The following is a 20,793-nucleotide window of genomic DNA, read 5'->3' on the forward strand; positions in this document are numbered from 1 at the left end:
AAGAAAAGGAAAGAAAAAGTTTTGATTAAAAATAGAAAGTGGATAAAATCTTTTGAGAGTGGGAGTGAGAGAATGAGTTTTAGTAAAAAAAAAGGAAAGAATAATGGGCAAAATCATGTGTGTGTGTGTGTGTGTGAGAGAGAGAGAGAGAGAGAGAGAGAGAGAGAGATAAAGAGAGATAAATAATATTTAAATATTATAAAAATATAATAATATAAAGGGTACCAACAATTTAAGAAAATAAAAATGAATGAAAAAGAGAGATAATGAAGGAGATATCGTGTGAAAATGAGAGAGAATGAGAGAAATATATCAATAGTATTTAAGTATTATAAATATAAAAATATAATAATAACATAAAGGGTATCAACAATTAAGAAAAAAAAAAACATGGAAAGAAGAGATAATGAAGGAGAAAGGACAAAATTGTCAAGTGAAAGATTTACCAAGGAATTTGAGGAAATGGATTCTTTTGGGGGGAGTTATTTTGAGAAGGTTGATTTGTGGAATTTGGCCTTGTAAGAACTCACAAATAAGAAAATCAGGGACAGAGTTGGATTCTCCTTTAATATACTCAATTTGAAATTCAAAAATTGAAAGCAAAGCTTGCCATCGGGCAAAGATTTGTTTTAATGCAAGGTTTGAAACATCATTTTGTAAAACAAATTTAGTTGCGCTACAATCAACACGAACTAAAAATGGTATATATATACTATAGTCTTGTTGAGGAAAATATTGTGTGAGATTTGAGAGTTTTTTTCGTGATAAGGTTTTTGGGCAAGTTTTTTTAACGTAATTAAATGTTTTTAATAGGGATCTCCATTGTAATTTTTCTTCAAACATCATGAATCATCTTCTTCTCCATCCGAGGATGTAGCACTACATCAGTGTGTGAATCTCGTTAAATCTCGGTGTCTTATGTGAATTTGTGTTTGTTTTTTTCGTATTTGTGGATGTTATGTTCATATCCCAATATTGAAAACTCCTACGAGTTGAAAGAGATTTGCATACCTATAAGGATAAGAACTCAGGTAACTTAAGAATACCCAAAGGAGGAGGATGATTGGCCGCCATGCCACCAGAGAATCTTAAAAAAAAAAAAGGGGTAATCTGGATAATGCCACAATTATAAGAATACCCCATCTGTTTCACCAAATTAGACTCAGACCCCTTACCATCAGTTACGGTTAAAGAATATACCTTATACGCTGATGTCAGCAATTATATTTAATTTTAAATACCAAAATACCCTTATTAAATATGAAATACCTAAAATACCCTTGTATTAAGTTACTATTTCTTTCACCCATTCCAAGACCTAATTTACCGTTCTCCCTGGGATTTAGATCACCGATGATCGTTCTCCCTGTGATTTTGATCACCGATGATCGTTCTCCCTGTGATTTTGATCACCGGTGATCATTCAGAACAGCGACGGCCGCATCGATTCTAGCACAGTATGGGTTTTTTGCAAATTATTTCAGAATCATCGTGTGCTCTCACCCTTCACTCGCAAGAATCACAACCCCTCACAAGGAGGAGAAGCGCCTGTTCGTGCAAAGCCCAGGAGTAATAAGGGCTCCACTAAGAGTTGTGAAAGTTCAGAGGCGACCCTTCATCCGCCATAAAAAGCAAACTCCCGACCACCAGTCCAACCTCCTCACTCCACTCCATTCCTTCCTCATCAATCATCACCATCAACTCATAAATATATATTAAAAAAAAATTAAAAAATGGATCTTCATCGTCTTCCTCGCCATCTCAATCTATCACCAGAGGAATTGAAGCGGTTTCACTTTATAGACCGCGAGATCCTCGGGCGTTTGGTTCTCAACTTAGGCCATGGGGTTGAGGAGACCGGGAATCATTGGGCTCTGGTTTCGTTAGAAAGCATGGGCTTCCCAGATATGATTCTCAAATCTCATTGCAAACGAAGCTGCTAATTGCTTAAACGCTTACCAACAACGATGAACATCATGAGAAGCAGCTCCTTTTCACTCGTAGAATTCTACAGTATTTTTCCTCTTTTTTCAATTAGAACAGGATTTCTGCAATCAGAAGCATCTGAAACTCGTCTGAACCCTTAGTCACAATATGGAGAGATGGAGAGAAAGAGAAGGACAATGAAATGGTAAAATGATAAAATGGTAAAGAAGGGTATTTTTGGGATAATAAAAATGAGTAACTTACCTGTGTTTTACTCATAAGGGTAAAACTGTGATTTCACAGTATTCCTTAAGAATGACTAATTGGTAAGGGATCTGAATCTAATTTGATGAAACAGAAAGTGTCTTCTTATAATTGTAGCATTCTCCAATGGTGGCAATGTGGATTACCCAAAAAAAATTTCTTCGCTTTTAATCGCTTTTAATCTTGACTTAGAAGTGATTCTATGCCAAAAATGGGGTCTCATAGCCAGAGACCTTTTGCATATTGTAAATTTTCTCCCCACTACTTGATCTTTTGCTAAGTTTTCTGAGATTGATGAATCGTTCTTGAGTAGGACTCCATCTAAGCCCTAAAAAACTGGTCTAAACCTCTTCAAGAAGCGACAAAATCACTTGATTTGAGCTTCTCAATGAAACAATTAGGATTAATACCGGAAAAAACATAAACGAACCTAAAAATGGCAAGACAGTGTGTAAGAAGAAAGCTTATATTTTCATCTCATTCCACAAATAATATTTGTATTTACAATTCTGCAACATGGATTTGGATATGGAAATTTTCTGATCAAAATCCTTCCATCGACGTCTGCATGTCTACAAGGGTTTATGATCTCACAGCCTTCAAGGAATTCCCGATCAAAAGGAGAAGATAAAAAATCTTATAATTCAGTTGGGACCCCAACAGCTGAGGTACATAACTTCCCTGAGCGACTCCTCTGACTGCTTCAATTTCTGGTCGCCGACCTGTTTAGCCGTTCTCACCATTGAAGAAGTCGCCGGAGAAGAAGAGGCCTTTTTAGCCTGTGAGAAGGATCTCATATTGCCCTTGCTGTGCTGATGCAGCGACCTCAACACATAATTCCATCTACAGATGCCTTGATCTTTCAATACCTCTACTGCTCCGATGCCCAAGCTCTGCTACTGAATTCATCTCTGTTTCGAAATCGTAAAATCGTAATTTATCTCTCTCACTAAAACTCAATTGAATAGATTGATGTTTGAATGATAGTAGTTTGTGGATCAGAGCTCTGTTATATAGTGGTTTTGGCATAGAAAAGCAAACAGGGGGCGCTTACCTTTGGAGGCGCCACTGGTTTTCCTCGAAACATGGGACTCACTTGTTTTTCCTACTCACTTATTTGTTTATATCTGTCACGTTTCAAGTTTCATTTATTCCCTTTTGTTTATTATTTTATTCTTTCTGGACGAAAAAGACCATACCTTTAAATGTTTCTCTACATTTATTTTATTTTATTTTTCCTCTGAAGATCATTTCTAGCTTTATCATCTCCTTCCATTTGAAGACATCGAAAACAGAGAGAAGTAGAAGAAAAACCAAACCATTACAGAACGATATTCATACATGTTTAGTGTAATACAATTGGAAATCCGATCGGAAGAGTATCTTCAGGAGGGCAATGTTGAAGAGATAACCCAAAAAGGAGAACTACAAGAACCGAGAAGCTTGGTCGCTTGAAGGAAAGAATGGTTCAATTTAAGGTTTCCCGAATCAGACAATGAGCACCAGGCTTTACCCGAGGGAAGAGAGGGGATCAGAAAATACCCACCCGAGAGATCGCCAGAGCAGAATGATGGAATCATAGAGGGAAGAAAGGGAAGAGAATCGCAGAGCAAGGGGGATCCGTGAAGTTTGCTGATCGATTCTTCCCTGTTTTTCTCAATCCACTTCCTGCAACGCATGTACATGCCCCAAATGATACAATCTTCAGCTGGAAAGAGAGGGAGAGTGATCTGAATAATTGCAGCCTTATTTGTGTAGTGGAAATGCTCACTCTCAGCATAAATGATGTCATACTAAGGGCATGAAGCTGGTTTCGGATACTGGATCCTGAAATTGGGTAGCGAAGGGAGCCTAGGATCTTCCCAAAATCGAACTCTGTTACCAAAACTAATTTTCCACAGCCATTCCAGATAAGATGACTTCTATCCCCAAAAATATGTTGCGCCATGCCCAAGATTGAGCCCAATTACTAGTTCGATCATTGAAAGATTGGAAGATAGGAAAGGATAGAAAGCAAAAAAAATTCAAGATTAAAAAATGGTCATACATGGACATATATGTGGGCAGTATTTGATTTTTAACTCTGAAAATCGACACTTGATCAATTTCCACATGAATCAATGATTTATCACATAAAGAACTCTATGAAGCAAAAATGAGATTTGATTACTTAGGACCCCAGCAAATCAAGTGAACGAGGGTCTCGGCCTTCTCTTTTTCACGAACTTCAGAAGCAGCTTTTTTAGCCGTTTTCACAATTGAAGAAGTCGCCGGAGAAGAAGAAGAAGCCTTTATAGCCTGTGAGAAGTAACTCAGATTGCTCTTGGCCTGCTGATGCAGCGACCTTAACACAAAATTCCATCTACAGATGCCTTGATCTTTCAATACCTCTACTGCTCCAACACTCGCAGCCACGATCCAAGCTTTGCTTACCGAACTCATCTCTGTTTTGTAATCTTAGCGTGTCTCTCTCTCTCTCTAAAACTCGATTGAGTCGATTGGTGTTTGAATGATAAGTAATTTGTGGAGCTGAGGTCTGATATATAGAGGTAGAAATAGAAAAGCAAACAGGGGAAGTTTTCCTGCGGATGCGCCACTGGTTTTCCACGAAACCTGGGACTCATTTGAAGCGACTCACCTGTCTTCCCATCTAGTCTTCCCATCTACTCAATTCTTATTTTATTCTTTTAAATGACCATACCCTTCGATGGTATGGGATGTAAAAAATACGGGAGTGTTTGGTGATTTTGCATTTTAATAAGTAAATTCTGGTCATTTCGTTCCCATATGCTATGGGCGCTTTAAAAAAAAGTGAAGAAGCAGCTGTAAAAGCGCGTGATACTACTTCTAAAACCACGGGTCATTTTATTTTATGGTCAGCGGTTTTTATAATTTGCGGGATCATAAAGTCTGTCTGATATGATAGAAATGGAACAAAAAGTATTTGACAAACCCGTTCCATTTCTTCTGTCTTCATAAATATATATCTTAATTTATGGTCATTTTCTGTTCCTAGAAACGGACATGACGAAACAAGTGAAGGGAAGTAAATGCAAGAAAGCTTTTGAACAATCTGAGCATCGAGGAACTATGCGGAGAGAAATCAAGTAGTTTCTTTCCATCCTTAAGAAACTATTGCTTTTGGTTAATCTCTGCATATCCATGAAGCTAATTTGTTTCAGCATGTATTGAGAGGCAGAGGATGGGTGAAGATCTGGACGATCTGACCATTGAGGAACTGCGCGATCTTGAGCAAAATATGGACAAATCCTTGAAGGTTGTTCGTGATCAAAAGGTATGATTGAAGATTTGTAACTATAAAAACTTTCTTTTTGAATACCCTACCATGTTCTTAACCAGATGATGAAACGCACAAGAATCTCCTACGCCAATTTGTAAGAACTAGGGCAGAATTTGTTTTCATTTTTTTTTTTTTAAACTTCTTTGAATTATGGATCATATAAAGGGGGGATTTATTATTTTGATCAAGGACAAGAGAGATGATGATCCAGATTGGTCAAGCTCTCACAAGTATGAAGTCATGAGGGGTTTGGCGGAGAAGCTCATCAATGAGAACCTTCGTGAAGGTTCTGAGACTTTGAGGGAAGTCAACCATGCGGCCCTCTTTGGGGTCTTCTCCAAGACTCTTTGTCAGCTTGAAGCTACCATGTCGAGGCAGCAGGAGCACCGGCCTATCATCAATGGTGATGGTGAGGTAGGATCCAAGCAACTTCGTCGCCGAAGGAACAGGGTCTTAGGAGCTATTCGGCCATTCTGAGAGGGTGCAAGGAACACGTTGTTCGCTAACGGTGTTGATGGTGGTGGTGTTTCAGCTAAGAAGTGGGTGGCAGAGCTGTTTTGGTTGGCTCGGAAGATGGGAGATTGTAGATGTGTGGAGGAGGCAGAGTGGAGGTGGGGGAAGGCATCGAACTTGGCCAAGCTAGCTCTTACAACAAAGAAACGTTTCAAAAAACAAGAGGTTTATCAAACACCCAAAATTCTGTTTCTGTTCCCAGAAACGAAAATTTCTATTTATGTTCCCATAAACGAAAATTTCTATTTCTGTCGTTTCTTGAAACAAAATTGGCAGAAACGTTATCAAACGATGCCATGGTGTACGCAGGGCATCAAAATCGTTTACTGCTGGATGTGGCATAGATACATACATATTACATTTAATCAATGGCATAGATTTGATCTATCTAATCTAACGGCCAATAAACGTTAGCATATTTTATTCTTGAGTAACCCCATAGTTTATCCTTCTTTTTCCCTTTATTTATTTATTTATTTTTATGAACAAGAGAATGGAAGATGGTTTTAATTAGTGCATACCAAAATTAAGGGATCATAAAGATGGTGCATAGCATACCAATAATTATGGGGGCGAGGGAAGGGGGAGACATGGAATCCAGGGATCAATCGATGGGTTAATGTTGCAATTGTAGCCAACTCGGATAAAGAGAACAAATTTTATTATTATTCTTATTCTTTCTTTTCTTTCACTTGGATACCAAACACAGCCTAAAGACCCAGCTACCAAAATTTTAGTGTGAATTCCAATGGATCCAACTCCCCATAATCGATCTGTTGCTGTCAAAAATCCGTATGAGCTGATCCTGCACAAGCACAGAAGGCAGAGGCCCGGAGCTTTGTCCGGGGTTAGTCCTCCGACGCCCAAGTTAGAGATCAGCTGCACAGTTTTTTACAGGAGTAATGGTGTGGGTTTTTTTACTTACCTTTTTCCTCCTCTTCGGCCCTCTCTTATAGTCCTTAGGGTTTAGGGTTTCTCTTTTCCTTGGAGGAGTCCTCCTCGAGTCCGCCTCCTTTCCTTTTCGAGTCCTACTCGGATACGACCTATCCCCTTCGTGGGGAATATTTTCTTCACGCGGTTGAAGGGGACAGAATCCTTGCAGCCTCTATCATGTGGACGACACGTGTCCTTACCCTACTGGGCAATCAATTTGGCAGTATCAGGAGCCCCCTTACTCCCGCTAGGAGGCTCTTCTTGTGGGAGTAATCAAGTTTTTCGTCATCCTTTTTTTTTTCATTCATGCGTCCCTTCGGCCTCATTCCTTCGGCTTCGGATTTAGTTCTGCTTGTGACCGAGACCTTCGGTCAGCCGAGATAAAGACCTTTGGTCGGGTCCGCTTGGCCTCGGCCTGAGCCCCCAACAGAGGTAGGGACCTTCGACCAGGTTAGCTCGGCCTTAGTCGGAGCTCCCAACCGAGGTGGGGACCTTCGGTCAGGTCAGCTCAGCCTCAGTCAGAGCTCCCAACCGAGGTAGTGACCTTTGGTTAGGTCCGCTCGGCCTCGGCCTGAGCCCCCAACCGAGGTAGGGACCCTCGGACAGGTCAACTTGGCCTCGGCCTGAGCTCCCAACCGAGGTGAAGACCTTCGGTCAGGTCAGCTCTGCCTTGCCCTGAGCTCCCAACCGAGGTAAGGACCTTCGATCAGGTCCGCTCGGCCTCGGCCCGAGCTCTCAACCGAGGTAGTGACCTTCGGTCAGGTCCGCTCAGCCTCAGCCTGAGCCCCCAACCAAGGTGAAGACCTTCGATTAGGTCCGCTCAGCCTCGGCCTGAGCCCCCAATCGAGGTAGGGACCCTCGGTCAGGTCAGCTCAGCCTCGGCCTGAGCTCCCAAACGAGGTGAAGACCTTCGGTCAAGTTCGCTCGGCCTTGGCCTGAGCTCCCAATCGAGGTAAGGACCTTCGGTTAGGTCCATTCGGCCTCAGCTTGAGCCCCAACCGAGGTGAAGACCTTCGGTCATGTCTGCTCGGCCTTAGCCTGAGCTCCCAGCCTAGGTAAGGACTTTCGGTCAGGTCCACTCGGCCTTTGCCTGAGCTCCCAACCTAGGTAAGGACCTTCGGTCAGGTCCGCTTGGCCTCGGCCTAAGCCCCCAACCGAGGTGAAGACCTTCGATCAGGTCCGCTTGGCCTTGGCCTGAGCTCCTAACCGAGGTAAGGACCTTCGGTCAGATCCGCTTGGCCTCAGCTTGAGCCCCCAATCGAGGTAGGGACCCTCGATCAGGTCCACTCAGCCTCGGCTTGAGCCCCCAACCGAGGTGAAGACCTTCGATCAGGTCTACTCGGTCTCGACTTGAGCTCCCAACTGAGGTATTGACCTTCGATCAGGTCCGCTCGACTTCGGCCTAAGCCCCAACTGAGGTGAAGACTTTCGGTCAGGTCTTCTCGGCCTTGGCCTGAGCTCCCAACTGAGGTAAGGACCTTCGGTCAGGTCCGCTCGGCCTTTGTCTGAGCTCCCAACCTAGGTAAGGACATTCGGTCAGGTCCGCTCGACCTTGGCCTAAGCCCCCAACCGAGGTGAAGACCTTCGGTCAGGTCTGCTTGGCCTCGGCCTGAGCTCCCAACCGAGGTAGTGACCTTCGGTCAGGTCCGCTCGGCTTTTGCCTGAGCCCTGAATCGAGGTAGGGACCTTCGGTCAGGTCAACTCGGCCTTGACCTGAGCTCCCAACTGAGGTAGTGACCTTCGGTCAGGTCCACTCGGCCTTAGCCTGAGTCTCCAACCGAGGTAAGGACCTTCGGTGAGGTCCACTCGGCCTTGGCCTGAGCTCCCAACCGAGGTGAAGACCTTCGGTCAGGTCCGGTCGGCCTTGGCCTGAGCTCCCAACCGAGGTGGTGACCTTCGGTCAGGTCAGCTCGACCTTGGCTTGAGCTCCCATCCGAGGTGGTGACCTTCTGCTGTATCCCTTCGGCAAAGCTAAAGTCACCAAACAGTAGAATTCCTATCAAATGCCGTAAACCAGCTTACATATTTTTCATAAATAAAATCCTCCGGAGAGCTTAGGATGAGGAGTTACAACTTGAAAGTACTTAGGAGCGAAAAATTACAAAATGTGAGTGCTTGCTACCTCACTACTGGTAGAATTTTCTTAAGTTGTTCGAGTTCCACGATTGGGGTACCCTTTCTCCCCCCGTAGTCTCCAGGTGATCGGACCCTGGTCGTATTATCCTTGAGAAAGGACCTTCCCAATTTGGGGCTAGCTTTCCTTGTTGCCTCGGGTCTGATACGTCTGCCCTTCTGAGGACGAGGTCACCCATTCTGAACTCGTTCTTTCGGACTTTGGAGTTGTAGTGCCTCGTAACCCTCTGCTGGTAGGCGGCGATCTTTTCCTACGAGGTGTTCCTGACTTCAGGTATTCGGTTATGGCATCCATCCAACTATGGTCATATTCGTCTATGAGTAATACCTCTTGGGGTCTTTCGGTACTTGACTGTGGTAGCACTTCAAAATACACCGATCGTCCAAGGTCTGTGAAGTCAGAGATGGCCAACTGTGATAATGCGTCTGCACTAGCATTCTCTTCCCGTCTTCCTTTCTGCTTCTTCATCGGTTTGAAGGGTTTCTTCCATCTGGATGTACTTATCGCACCGAGCTCTCAACTCGGTCAGGTTCCTTAGTATATGCTTCGCCAAAGACCTTTTCAGCTCCTTATCCTTGACACCTCCCAGCAGGGCTGTGAACTCCTCTTTCGGGTCCAGACCTCTGATCGTGATCTTCTCTTGTTGGAAGCGCTTCATGTAGTTTCGCAGTGATTCTCCTTCATGTTGCTTGACATTGGTCAAGTTCAATGTGGTCTTCTGAAGGGGTTGGCTACTGGAGAATCCCTTCATGAAGAAGTAACTTAAATCATTAAAGCTGTGGATCGACTTCGTCGGCAAACGGTTGTACCATAGCCTTGCTGCTCCTCTGAACGTCAATGGCAGGGCGCGACACATGATATTTTTTGAGACTCGATGGAATTGCATAGCAACCTTGAAGCCTTCCAGATGATCGACGGGGTCCCCAGACCTGTCGTAGGTGTCATACTTTGGCAGGCGAAAGCCGATGGGGAGCGGGTCCCTCATGACCTCATAAGCTAGAGCTGTGTCATTAGTGAGGTCTGGCTCGCGAGCTCCTGTCTGGTTTTCTGCCACCTTCCTGATCTCATCTTTCAGGTCCAAGATCATCTGCTTCAACCCCGAGTTCTCGTGTCTCTGTTTGTCTCCTTGGCGTGGTTCCCCACGTCTGGCCCCAACAGCACGTCGCATTCTTCCCCTGGGTGCGGGACTTTCCCTCATTGCTTGGTTTCGAGGATTATGGCCGGACCTTATTGATCCTGTACTGCTCCAGTCCTCACCTCGAGCTCGCTCGGGCCGGATATGGGGGCCTCGCGATGCTCCGCCGGTCTTCTGAGAGACAGCTTTGGAGACCTCCTTCATTGCCCTGGCCATTCGGTCATATTTCTCCTGGAAGGCTTCGAACTGCTCCCTTGTCACATATTCCTGCGCTCCAGGAGGGGGTGGAGGATTACTATTCCCGCACACCGAATATCCGACCCAACGCTGGTCACTTACGGAACCTTTCCGATCATCGTTTCCCCTTTCTTCTCCGATTTCCGTCGAGGGAGGGAGCCATCCTGAAGGTTCCTCCTCCCCCATGTTCATGTTCGACGCTGCTCTCATCTTCTTACGATTGTAGGTTCTCCCCACCACTGTCGTTCCCACGGACGGCGCCAATCTGTTGCTGTCGAAAATCCGAATGAGCTGATCCTGCACAAGCACAGAAGGCAGAGGCCCGGAGCTTTGTCCGGGGTTAGTCCTCCGACGTCCAAGTTAGAGATCGGCCGCACAGTTTTTTATAGGAGTAATGGTGTGGGTTTTTCTACTTACCTTTTTCCTCCTCTCCGGCCCTCTCTTATAGTCCTTAGGGTATAGGGTTTCTCTTTTCCTTGGAGGAGTCCTCCTCGGGTCCGCCTCCTTTCCTTTTCGAGTCCTACTCGGATACGTCCTATCCCCTTCGTGGGGAATATTCTCTTCACGCGGTTGACGGGGTCAGAGTCCTTGCAGCCTCTATCAGGTGGGCGACACATGTCTAGGTGGGCAACATGTGTCCTTACCCTACTAGGCAATCAATTTGACCGTGTCACGATCCAACTGTTCGTTTTGTAAATTTGTAAGAAATGAAAAGGTGCCAATCAATTTTAGGTGCAACAATACAAAATTTAGTAAGATAATTGGGGAAAAAATAAAATGGCATTTTGGGTAAGATGGGAATACTTCCTCCCAAAACTTTCCATCCAGAGATCTTGAATTTTGGATGAATTTTAAGATTTTCAAAATGTTCTCATGGAAAACCCTCTCCCTTAAAAGGAAGATAAAAAAATAAATGGCTCATATTTGTTTTGTGATTTTGGAAAATATCGTCAATTGATTGTAACAATCGATTTTGACCCTATTTAGGCTCTATTAAAAAAAACTTGACACTACCGTCAACTTCTTTGCTTTAGGCTAGAAACCTATTTAGGCTCTATTAAAAAAACTTGACACTGCAGTCAACTTTTTGCTATAACCCTCTCCCTTAAAAGGAAGATAAAAAATAAATGGTTCATCTTTGTTTTGTGATTTTGGAAGTAACAATCGATTTTGACCCTATTTAGACTCTATCAAAAAAAAACTTAACACTGCAGTGAACTTTTTAGGCTATGTTTGGTAGCCAATTAGGCTATGTTTATGTTTGATGGTCAAGAAAAAAAAAAAAAAATTTCAAAAAAATCCTTGATAGTTAATAAGAGAACTTTGGCATAAGCTGGTAACCAAGGAAATAAAAATTTATGATAATAAAAAAAAAAATCTCTGATAATTGATAAGAGAGAAAGAGAGAGTAAATGAACCCAAGCTTCCCTTTTTCGGAAGTTCAGATTCAGGAAGCAAATAAAACCTTTTCTCTACAAATCATTCTTTCCTCTCAAAGGCTCAATCAATCCTCTTCAACCCTTCAGTTTGAAGCTTCGGTTACAGATTCATTTTTTTTTTTCTTTTATAACTTCTTGAATTTTATTAGATCGCTTAGCAGAATCGGATAAAGCATTCCAAATATTGGAAGCTCGAGAAGTCCAAAGAGTTTGCATCTCAATTTGTTAAGAACAGGACTCAATTTAAACTTAACCAAATTGCTCTAAACCACTTTATGGAAAGCATTTAAAAGAGTCAAAAAACTTTAACAATTAAAAAATAAGCTTATATTTCATCTCATTTCACAAATAATATTTGTATTTACAATTCTGGAACAGTTCTGATTTGGATATGGAATCTTTTTACTCATCGGGACCTGCATATCTACAAAGGTTTATGATCTCTCAGTCACGGCCTTTAAAGAATCCCTGATCGAAAGAAGAAGAAAAATCAGTTAGGACCCCAACAGCTGAGGTACATAACTTTCCTGAGAGACTCCTCCGATTGCTTCAATTTCTCGTCACCGATCTTCTTAGCCGTTTTCACCATCGAAGAAGTGGCCGGAGAAGAAGAAGAAGCCTTTTTAGCCTGTGAGAAGGATCTCATATTACCCTTGCTGTGCTGATGTAGCGATCTCAAGACATAATTCCATCTACAGATGCCTTGATCTTTCAGTACCTCCACTGCTCCAACGCTCGCAGCCACGATCCAAGCTCTGCTGGCCGAACTCATCTCTGTTTGAAATCGTAAATTCGTAATTTATCTCTCTCTCTCTCTCACTGAAACTCGATTGAATCGATTGATGTTTGAATTGATCGTAATTTGTGGATATGAGCTCTGATATATAGAGTTGCGCATAGAAAAAACAAACAGGGGGCGTTTTCCTTAGGAGGCGCCCCTGGTTTCCCCCGAAACATGGGACTCGCTCGTCTTCCCACCTACCTCACAAAACAAGTGGGAGAAGTAGCTGTCAATGCCTGTGATACTCTGATACTACTTCAAAAACCACGTGCCATTTCATTTTAAGGTCACCAGGTGTTTGTAAGTTGCGGGTTTATGGAACCTTGTATGGGGTTGTGGGTCGTAGTTAATGCTACTAGGGCAGGCATCAAGTGTGTGGTATAACAATCAACTTTGGGGTGAAAATTTGGCCTTGATAATGTGAATTATTCAGATTTATTTTAATCCTGAATAGGATTTGGGTCAAGTTTTTTGACCTTATGGACAGGTTAAGGTTGAAAAACCCTGAGTCAGGGTTGGTTTGGGTAAAATTGAGGCCTCAACTCAGCCCAACTCAATTCAACCCAAAATTTAATCTTGTATTTTTATAATAGAATTAGGGTTCCAATAGATATTTTATTTTTCTATAATTTTTAATATATGAGACATGAATGAAAAAAACATGTTAATCAACTTAATCTAATCATTACAGAAGCCAAGGTCAACCCAACCTAGCCCTGATAGGGTTAATTAGGGTCGAATTGAGTTGGTATGAACCCAGTAGGATTGGGCCTAAACATGAACCCAACACGATTGGATTAGGCCTGGGTTAAATTTTGAGTACCTAAGGTTAGGTTAGGTTAGGGTTTTAAGAATCCCAACCTTGTTTCAACCTTAGATCAACTGTTCCCCACGCCCCCGACCCCCCAAAAAAAAGAAAAAATATATCCACTTTTTTTCTATCTGTGAGTAAAGTCCCTCAAGTATGGGCTTTGTTAGGTGGGGGGGACTCTAGTTTTGCCATTTGGCACAGCATTTGCCCTGTTACAATTGTGTTCGTTGGAGCATATCATGACCCATGGTGAAATATTGAATTGAATTGCTCTCTTATTTGCTTTCTAAGATTGTCAAAACATGAAAAGGGTAAATTTGGATTAACCTGACTGGAAGTTTGGCTTTGCGACATTAGAATGATCATTAATTGACCAAACTTCGCCTGCTGACTTGCTCTTGATTGGGCAGCAACAATAACCACAATAATCATCTGATGGATGTCTTCGGCCAAAAGCCGGAGCACCCCTCATATGACTGTAACCAAACATCTGGTCACATTCTCAGCCACAATACTGGATTAATCACCGGAAAGACTATTGTTAGTATCAGATTAAGTTTTGGTAACTCTAGAGAATTAGATTCTTATCGTTCATCAACATTTCTAGAATTTTCCCGTGTTTTGACTACCATGCTTGAAATGTCTCATCAGATGTACCAAAAAATGTTGGACTTAGAAATGTCTCACCAGACCGTACCAAAAAATGTTGGTAATCCTTTCTCAATTTGCAACGACACCTTGACTGTATGTTCTTTTGCTTAGGCGTGCCAAAATCCCCTCCTAATAGATTCAATATAAAATCTAACTTTCAACAATTGCTCCATAGACCTAAAATCTTAAATCAAAAACTAATGATGGATCAAAAGATTAACAAACTAAATTCCAACGATAAATAAAGAAAACTGGATTCCAAAGAAAAATGGAATAAAAAGGAAAAGAAACAAATTTCTACTCTAAATCTTAGTGTAGAAATAACTTTTGGAAACATTGCTTGTTAATTTTGTCTGTTGAGTTGATATCTACCTTACATGAATCTCTTCTCTCATAAATGGTGGTCTCCTATTTTGATGGTTCAGTTATCGTTCCCCTTCCTCATTCTTTTCATAACCAAAGGACAGTTGTACCATCAAGAAAATCTTGTGGCAAACTCATAATAATTGACACTCACTTTTCTTTTGATGAAAATTCCATGATGTTATGCTACGCAAGAAGGTTATCCAATCCCCAAGGGATAATTGAGTTGATGAAAATTTCTTCCTTGAGAAACGTGTGATTCTAAGACACCGTTTGACAATGCTTCATTTATGACGTTTTTACATTTTCTTGTTCTTAGAAATGGAGAAACAGCCTAAAAAGCGTTTAATAAAATTGTTTCGTTTTACCAGTTTCTAGAAAAACATAAATCAAAATTTAAGCATATTTACAATTTGTTAGATCAAACACCAAGAAACACGAATAATAAAGAGACAATAGATCCGTACGACACAGAGATTTAACGAGGTTCACACACCAGGGTGGTGTGCTACGTCCTCAGGCGAAGAAGAATATGATTCACTATGCAGAAGAGAGATTACACCCTAGCAGCGGTGAGGAAAAACTCGCCCTGAAACTCTAGCTGCGAGAAAACCCTAGAATACAATGACTTTCTCAACAAGCAACAGTACATTATATATACTCCAAAATCGTGGGTCGACCCATCGGGTCGCAGTCGATCCGGTCGAACCATACCGTGGGGGCTACGCCCCCCGCACCCCCATCCGAGATCAGTGATGGGCTCCGGGCTTGGGCCTATCGGCCCAACCCCTCTGCTTCCATCACAGATCTCATAAAAATTCTCATTCGGGTCGCCACCAAAACATGTCGGATCGGGTCAATCTTCAAAACGAGTCAAGAATTCGAGGCAAACTTAACACAATTCTAGAAACAACTTTGATGAAATAAATCTAACTTAAGTCGTTTCTGCTGTTTCTGTGTAGAAATAGCAGAAACGTTATCAAACGGTACACAGAAACAGCAGAAACGTTATCAAACAGTATCCAAGTTTGACTCCTCTTATTTTCTTAAGACCAGTCATATGGAGTGTTTTAGTGATTTTCACTGTTTTCATTCAATGTCAATATGAACTCGTCCATTAGAATTTTAGGCTTGTATAAGACCGTGGGATTATTCATAATTTAACAAATTGGTCTAAACCAAACTCACTTGATTTGAGCTTCTCAATGAAACAATTAAGATTTATACCAGAACAAGCATAAAAGAACCTAAAAATGGCAAGACAAAAGTAAGGTATGTAAGAAGAAAGCTTATATTTCATCTCATTCCACATATAATATTATATTTACAATTCTGTAACAGTGAATTATATTTGCAAACTCATCGTTTTCTCAAAAACCCCTCCATCGGCAACTATATATCTACTAGGGTTTGTGATCTCACAGCTTTCAAGGAATCCCCTATCGAAGAAGAACACAAATGGGGGCACTTCAGTTGGAACCCCAACAACTGAGGTACATAACTCTCCTGAGAGACTCCTCCGATTGCTTCAATTTCTCGTCACCAACCTTCTGAGCCGTTTTCACCATTGAAGAAATCGCCGCCGGAGAAGCAGAAACCTTTTTAGCCTGTGAGAAGGATCTCATATTACCCTTGCCGTTTGCCGTGCTGATGTAGCGATCTCGACACATAATTCCATCTGCAAATGCCTTGATACTTCAATACCTCCACTGCTCCGACACTCGCAGCCACGATCCAAGCTCTGCTTGCCGAACTCATCTCTGTTTCGAAATCGTTAATTCGTAATTTCTCTCTCTCTCACTAAAACTCGATTGAATCGATTGATGTTTGAATTGATAATAATTTCTGGATCTGAGCTCTGTTACGTAGAGGTTTTGGTATAGAAAACCAAACAGGGGCGTTTTCTTTTGGAGGCGCCGCTGGTTTTCCTCGAAACATGGACTGCCTCGTCTTCCTTTTTATGGGTTAAAATCGTCTGCAATTCCGATATGGTATAATTCCGTGAAATACCACCTTTAGGAAGTGACACGTGTATTGATACCAATGCAATGGTTCAGATCTGGTACAACTAATAAAACCTTAAATCATTTAAATCAGATCTGGACCATTACATTGGTATCAATACACGTAGGGTGTCAATCGATCGGTCTACTCGGTTTCAGTCCGGGTTGAGTCAGTTTCGGTGTGGGAAAGCTGAAACCAAAACCAAACCAATAAGGAAATTCTGGTTTCGGTTTGGTTTCGATTTCGGTGCGGTTTGGTTTCGGTTTGTCTTTGGTTTCTTAAATCGATTTGTAACCGGGTTGGTTTTGGTTTTTGGTCCAGTTTAGATTCGACTTTCCATACAAATGTATACAAAACTATGCAAATTTTGATTTTTTTAATGAATTTTGGAGTGTTTCGATTTCTTACCGGTTTGGTTTCAGTTTCGGTCTGGGCTTTGAGTCAGTTTCGGTTTGGTTTCTGGTTCATCCGGTTTTCGGTATGGTTTGGTTTGGTTTTGGGGTTGCAATACTCCAAATCGAACCGAACCGAACCAATAAGGCTTCGATTCGGTTTGATCCGTGTTGTTATCAGTTTGGTCCGGCCGATTTTACCGGTTCGATTTAGGAATTGACACCCCTAAATACACGTGTTACCCCCTGAAGGTGGTATTTCACGGAATTGTACCAGATCCGAATTGCAGACAATTTTTTCCCCTATTTACTCAATTGTGTATATTTGTCACGTGTTATATACCACGTGTTTTTTTTTCCCGGAACAAAATGTCCATACCCGTTAATAATACAGGATGTAGAGTATTTGGTGATTTTGTATTTTTATAACGAAATTCTAGTCATTTCAGTCCTATATCCAATGAGCGCTTTAAAACAAGTGGAGAAGCAGCAGCAAAGGCGCGTGATACTACTTCAACCACGCGTTGTTTTGTTTAACGTCAGCAGTTTATAAGTTGCGGGTCTAGAACTCTGGAGTCTGGATTGGGTTATTTACGGAGGTCGTAGACGCTGGTTTTGCCACTTGGCAGATTAAATAAAATTGTAATTGCATATTGCATACCCTAAAAATGGAGGATTAAGTTAATCTGATTAACAAAAGGAAAACGTTGAAGAAAAAAAAATGATAACAGGTCACGTGGGCCTTTTTATTGGACATAAAAGGGATGAAATGACTGTCAGACTCTTGTGAAAATACAAAAAACCCTTTCCGGGTCTCTTTTCGAAGGCCTTTCTTCGAAAGCCTAATCTGATAGGGTCAGAAGGCTTTGATTACCTCAGCTTGGTGAATCGCATCCTCGCGCAACGACATTGTTTGTGTTGTATGCCCCTTATAGTTCTCACTCAGTGTTTGCAATGGCTGGGAAGCCAGTCGTAGAAGGATCCTTTTAAGTAGATGACTCGTCGAGCCGTCAGAGTAGGACTTCTTTGGGAAAAAGAACTTGAATAACTTTATTTTACTAGAGGAGTCGCCATTTTCTATTGGGAACACTATGTCATTTACAATCCTGGCGTATTTCGGATGCTTGAAGGCCAGAAAAGAAGAGGAATAAAAAAGGTCACTATTCATAGAGTCAAGTAAGAAAGGAAAAGAAAGAAAGGTCTTTAGTTCCAGTAATCTGCCAACCAGTAGTACCTGTAGTTAGAAAGCTGAAAGCCGCCCCTTTAGTAATTTGGGAAGGGTATTGCCAACTATTAGCCAAGGAAAGCACAGCCACGATGATTGATTGGATGATCAGGAAAGACCACATGATTGGACGACCGGGAAAACAGACAGGATTGATTGATCTAGGACAACACCCTTATTGATGCCTTTGTATATCTTCTTATTTGGCCCAGTGCTGATGAAGGGGCCACACAGCCATAATGTAATGTTTGTCAATTTAAAAATAGTCAAATATATACATATATAGGGATAGTATTTGATTTTGACTCTGAAAATTAATACGTGATCAATTCAAATTTCAAACCACTCTCTTGGTATCTAACATCAAGATTACCGAATTCCGTCTCCATTTAACAGAAAATCAATGGCAAACTTAAAAAACCTCTTCTAAGTAAGATCAATGAATTAAGTAACATAATTTATATGGAAAAATGTTCTTTTATAGGGGAGTGTAAGAGGAGTCAACAAGTTGGTGTACCTCATCTTTGCTGAAGGAAAACAACTCCCATGTTATTTAACAGAAAATCAAGATTGCTGAATTCTGTCTCCATTTAAAAAAAAAAATCAATGGCAAACTTAAGAAAACCTCTTCTAAATAAGATCAATGAATTAAGTATCATAATTTATATAGAAAAATATTCTTTTATAGGGGAGTGTAAGAGGAGTCAACGAGTCGGTGTACCTCATCTTTGCTGAAGGAAAACAACTCCCATGTTATTTAACAGAAAATCAAGATTGTTGAATTCCGTCTCCATTTAACAAAAAATCAATGGCAAACTTAAAAAAACCTCTTCTAAATAAGATCAATGAATTAAGTATCGTAATTTATATAGAAAAATATTCTTTTATAGGGGAGTGTAAGAGGAGTCAACGAGTTGGTGTACCTCATCTTTGTTGAAGGAAAACAACTCCCATGTTATTTTACAAAAAATCAATGGAAAACTTAAAAAAACCTCTACTAAATAAGATCAATGAATTAAGTATCATAATTTTATATAGAAAAATGTTCTTTTATAGGGGAGTGTAAGAGGATTCAACAAGCCAATGTTCCCCATCTTTGCTAAAGGCAGACAACTCTCATGTTATTTAGCGTGGGGATACCTACATGACAAGAACAGGCAGTATGCATGGTGCATGGCCCTTGCGCCTATATACGTGGGGCCGAAATGACCAGCCCACCCCTCATAAAATGAAAAATGACATTTTTGTGGATTCTTCCTCATGCCCTCCCATTGGCTTTCAATTGTACAGGCATAGGAGTTGCAATTCCCCACAAAAAACACTTCTGCGTGCAATTTATATTTAATATATATATATATATATAATTGATTTAATATATTAAATACATAAATATTTTATCCATTTCTATGTAAATGAAAATAGCTTAGAAATGACTAACAAGACTAAGCTCCTAAGACCGACAGGACCAGGCCTCGGTTGAGATAACTCAACCCAACTCAAGTGTATGGGCTGGGCCAATGGAAGCCCAGGTTGAAAATTGAATTGGGTCCTTCACAAACCTAACCCAACCTAGTCCACCCGGCCCTGCTACACCCCTACTTCAGATCTATCATTTATCCGCCACACAAAACGATAACCCTTTATGTATGAGGTGGCGATAAACCTCCTCTTCTCTGTTCATTCTGATCCTCTCATCCTTCTGCTTTAACAAACCCACAAGCCATCGTCCCTGAAGAAAGAAAGCATGCTTTCACTGAAACCCTGCAAGAATCATTTCTTAAGATCCCCATTTCTATTCCATGCTTCAAAGCTTCAAAGACAAGCACAGACAGTACTTCATCATCAAGGTACCAGTTAATTAAACTACATCTCTCCATCTTTTTGAGTTACTTACTTTAATGGTGGAACCTGTAATTCTGTAGGAAGAAAGGTTATTGCAAGGAAGGTTACTGTGATAGGGTGTCAAGGGGAAGTGAATAAGAAGGAAAGGAGGAGTTTCTTGAGCCTAGAAGAAGCTGGTTTGGTTGAAATTTCCGGTCTGGAAACTCACGAACGATTCCTATGTCGATTAACGGTATATGTCCAACGCGAGCCTCATTATCGTTAACTTATTTCACTCTCAATTTTCTTCTTCTTCTTCTTCTTCCATATGAACGGCCAAGAACTTGGTGAATTAAATCTAAATCGTCACGAAATCAAACTCGGTGACGACCCGGACAAGTTGAGCGAGATTAGATACTCGGACGGGTTTTACTGACTTTTCTTTTTTAGACAATTGGGTGAGGCATCAGCAGGGATTGAGGTATTCGTATCGGAATCGGCTTTGGCCTTGGCCGATATCAATATCTGGCTGAATCAGGTGTCAAATCGGAATTGAATCCAAAAACTGAAACCAGTTCTGGAACGAATATTCAGAACTGAATTAAACCGAATAGAATATGGTTATAATTCTACTCGGTATCAATACATTATAGTATATTAATATAATATAATACTAATATATGATAGTATATTAATACATTTAATATTAATATTTTATAATATATCTTACTAATTTTAGTTTTAGATTTTGTAACATTATTATTCTATTATAATAGATATATATTATAAATTGAGTATAGGAATCGGATCCAAACCATGTAGGAACTAAATAGAAATCGGAGCCATACTAGAACCAAACAAGT

General features: G+C 41.2%; 3 protein-coding genes and 1 pseudogene across 4 annotated transcripts in view; 2 read left to right on the plus strand and 2 right to left on the minus strand.

Moving 5' to 3' along the window:
- Window positions 1-5,155: 5,155 nt before the first annotated feature.
- On the plus strand, window positions 5,156-6,065 carry LOC122094366. 2 transcript variants are annotated; one of them, XM_042665138.1, is made up of 3 exons: window positions 5,156-5,297; window positions 5,386-5,485; window positions 5,657-6,065. In XM_042665138.1, exons 1-3 carry the CDS (start codon window positions 5,215-5,217, stop codon window positions 5,966-5,968), a joined length of 495 nt encoding a protein of 164 aa, XP_042521072.1. In that variant the 5' UTR covers window positions 5,156-5,214; the 3' UTR covers window positions 5,969-6,065. The 2 variants fall into 2 exon arrangements, with proteins under 2 accessions (XP_042521072.1, XP_042521074.1); XM_042665140.1 differs by having other exon boundaries at window positions 5,681-6,065.
- A 6,121-nt stretch (window positions 6,066-12,186) lies between these two features.
- Window positions 12,187-12,819, minus strand: LOC122094368. The gene has a single exon (XM_042665141.1). It carries the CDS (start codon window positions 12,652-12,654, stop codon window positions 12,373-12,375), a length of 282 nt encoding a protein of 93 aa, XP_042521075.1. The 5' UTR covers window positions 12,655-12,819; the 3' UTR covers window positions 12,187-12,372.
- Window positions 12,820-15,763: 2,944 nt separating this feature from the next.
- LOC122094367 lies at window positions 15,764-16,419 on the minus strand (annotated as a pseudogene).
- Window positions 16,420-19,731: 3,312 nt separating this feature from the next.
- LOC122094029 overlaps window positions 19,732-20,793 on the plus strand; it is a 6,440-nt gene continuing 5,378 nt past the window's right edge. The window contains exons 1-2 of the mRNA XM_042664629.1: window positions 19,732-19,956; window positions 20,032-20,183. Of these exons, the coding sequence (XP_042520563.1) occupies window positions 19,854-19,956; window positions 20,032-20,183 (255 nt within the window). The 5' untranslated portion in view covers window positions 19,732-19,853. The remainder of the gene's footprint in view (window positions 19,957-20,031; window positions 20,184-20,793) is intronic.

Source organism: Macadamia integrifolia, chromosome 11, assembly GCF_013358625.1.
Source record: "Macadamia integrifolia cultivar HAES 741 chromosome 11, SCU_Mint_v3, whole genome shotgun sequence".
Lineage (NCBI taxonomy): Eukaryota > Viridiplantae > Streptophyta > Magnoliopsida > Proteales > Proteaceae > Macadamia > Macadamia integrifolia.

Excerpts from the sequence above, each read along its gene's own strand:
- LOC122094366 (XM_042665138.1), top strand. The coding sequence starts at position 5,215 with ATGACGAAACAAGTGAAGGGAAGTAAATGCAAGAAAGCTTTTGAACAA. Across the intron at positions 5,298-5,385 it reads ACTATGCGGAGAGAAATCAA|GCAGAGGATGGGTGAAGATC; the intron begins GTAGTTTCTTTC and ends ATGTATTGAGAG. Across the intron at positions 5,486-5,656 it reads AGGTTGTTCGTGATCAAAAG|GGGGGATTTATTATTTTGAT; the intron begins GTATGATTGAAG and ends GATCATATAAAG.
- LOC122094368 (XM_042665141.1), bottom strand. The coding sequence starts at position 12,654 with ATGAGTTCGGCCAGCAGAGCTTGGATCGTGGCTGCGAGCGTTGGAGCA.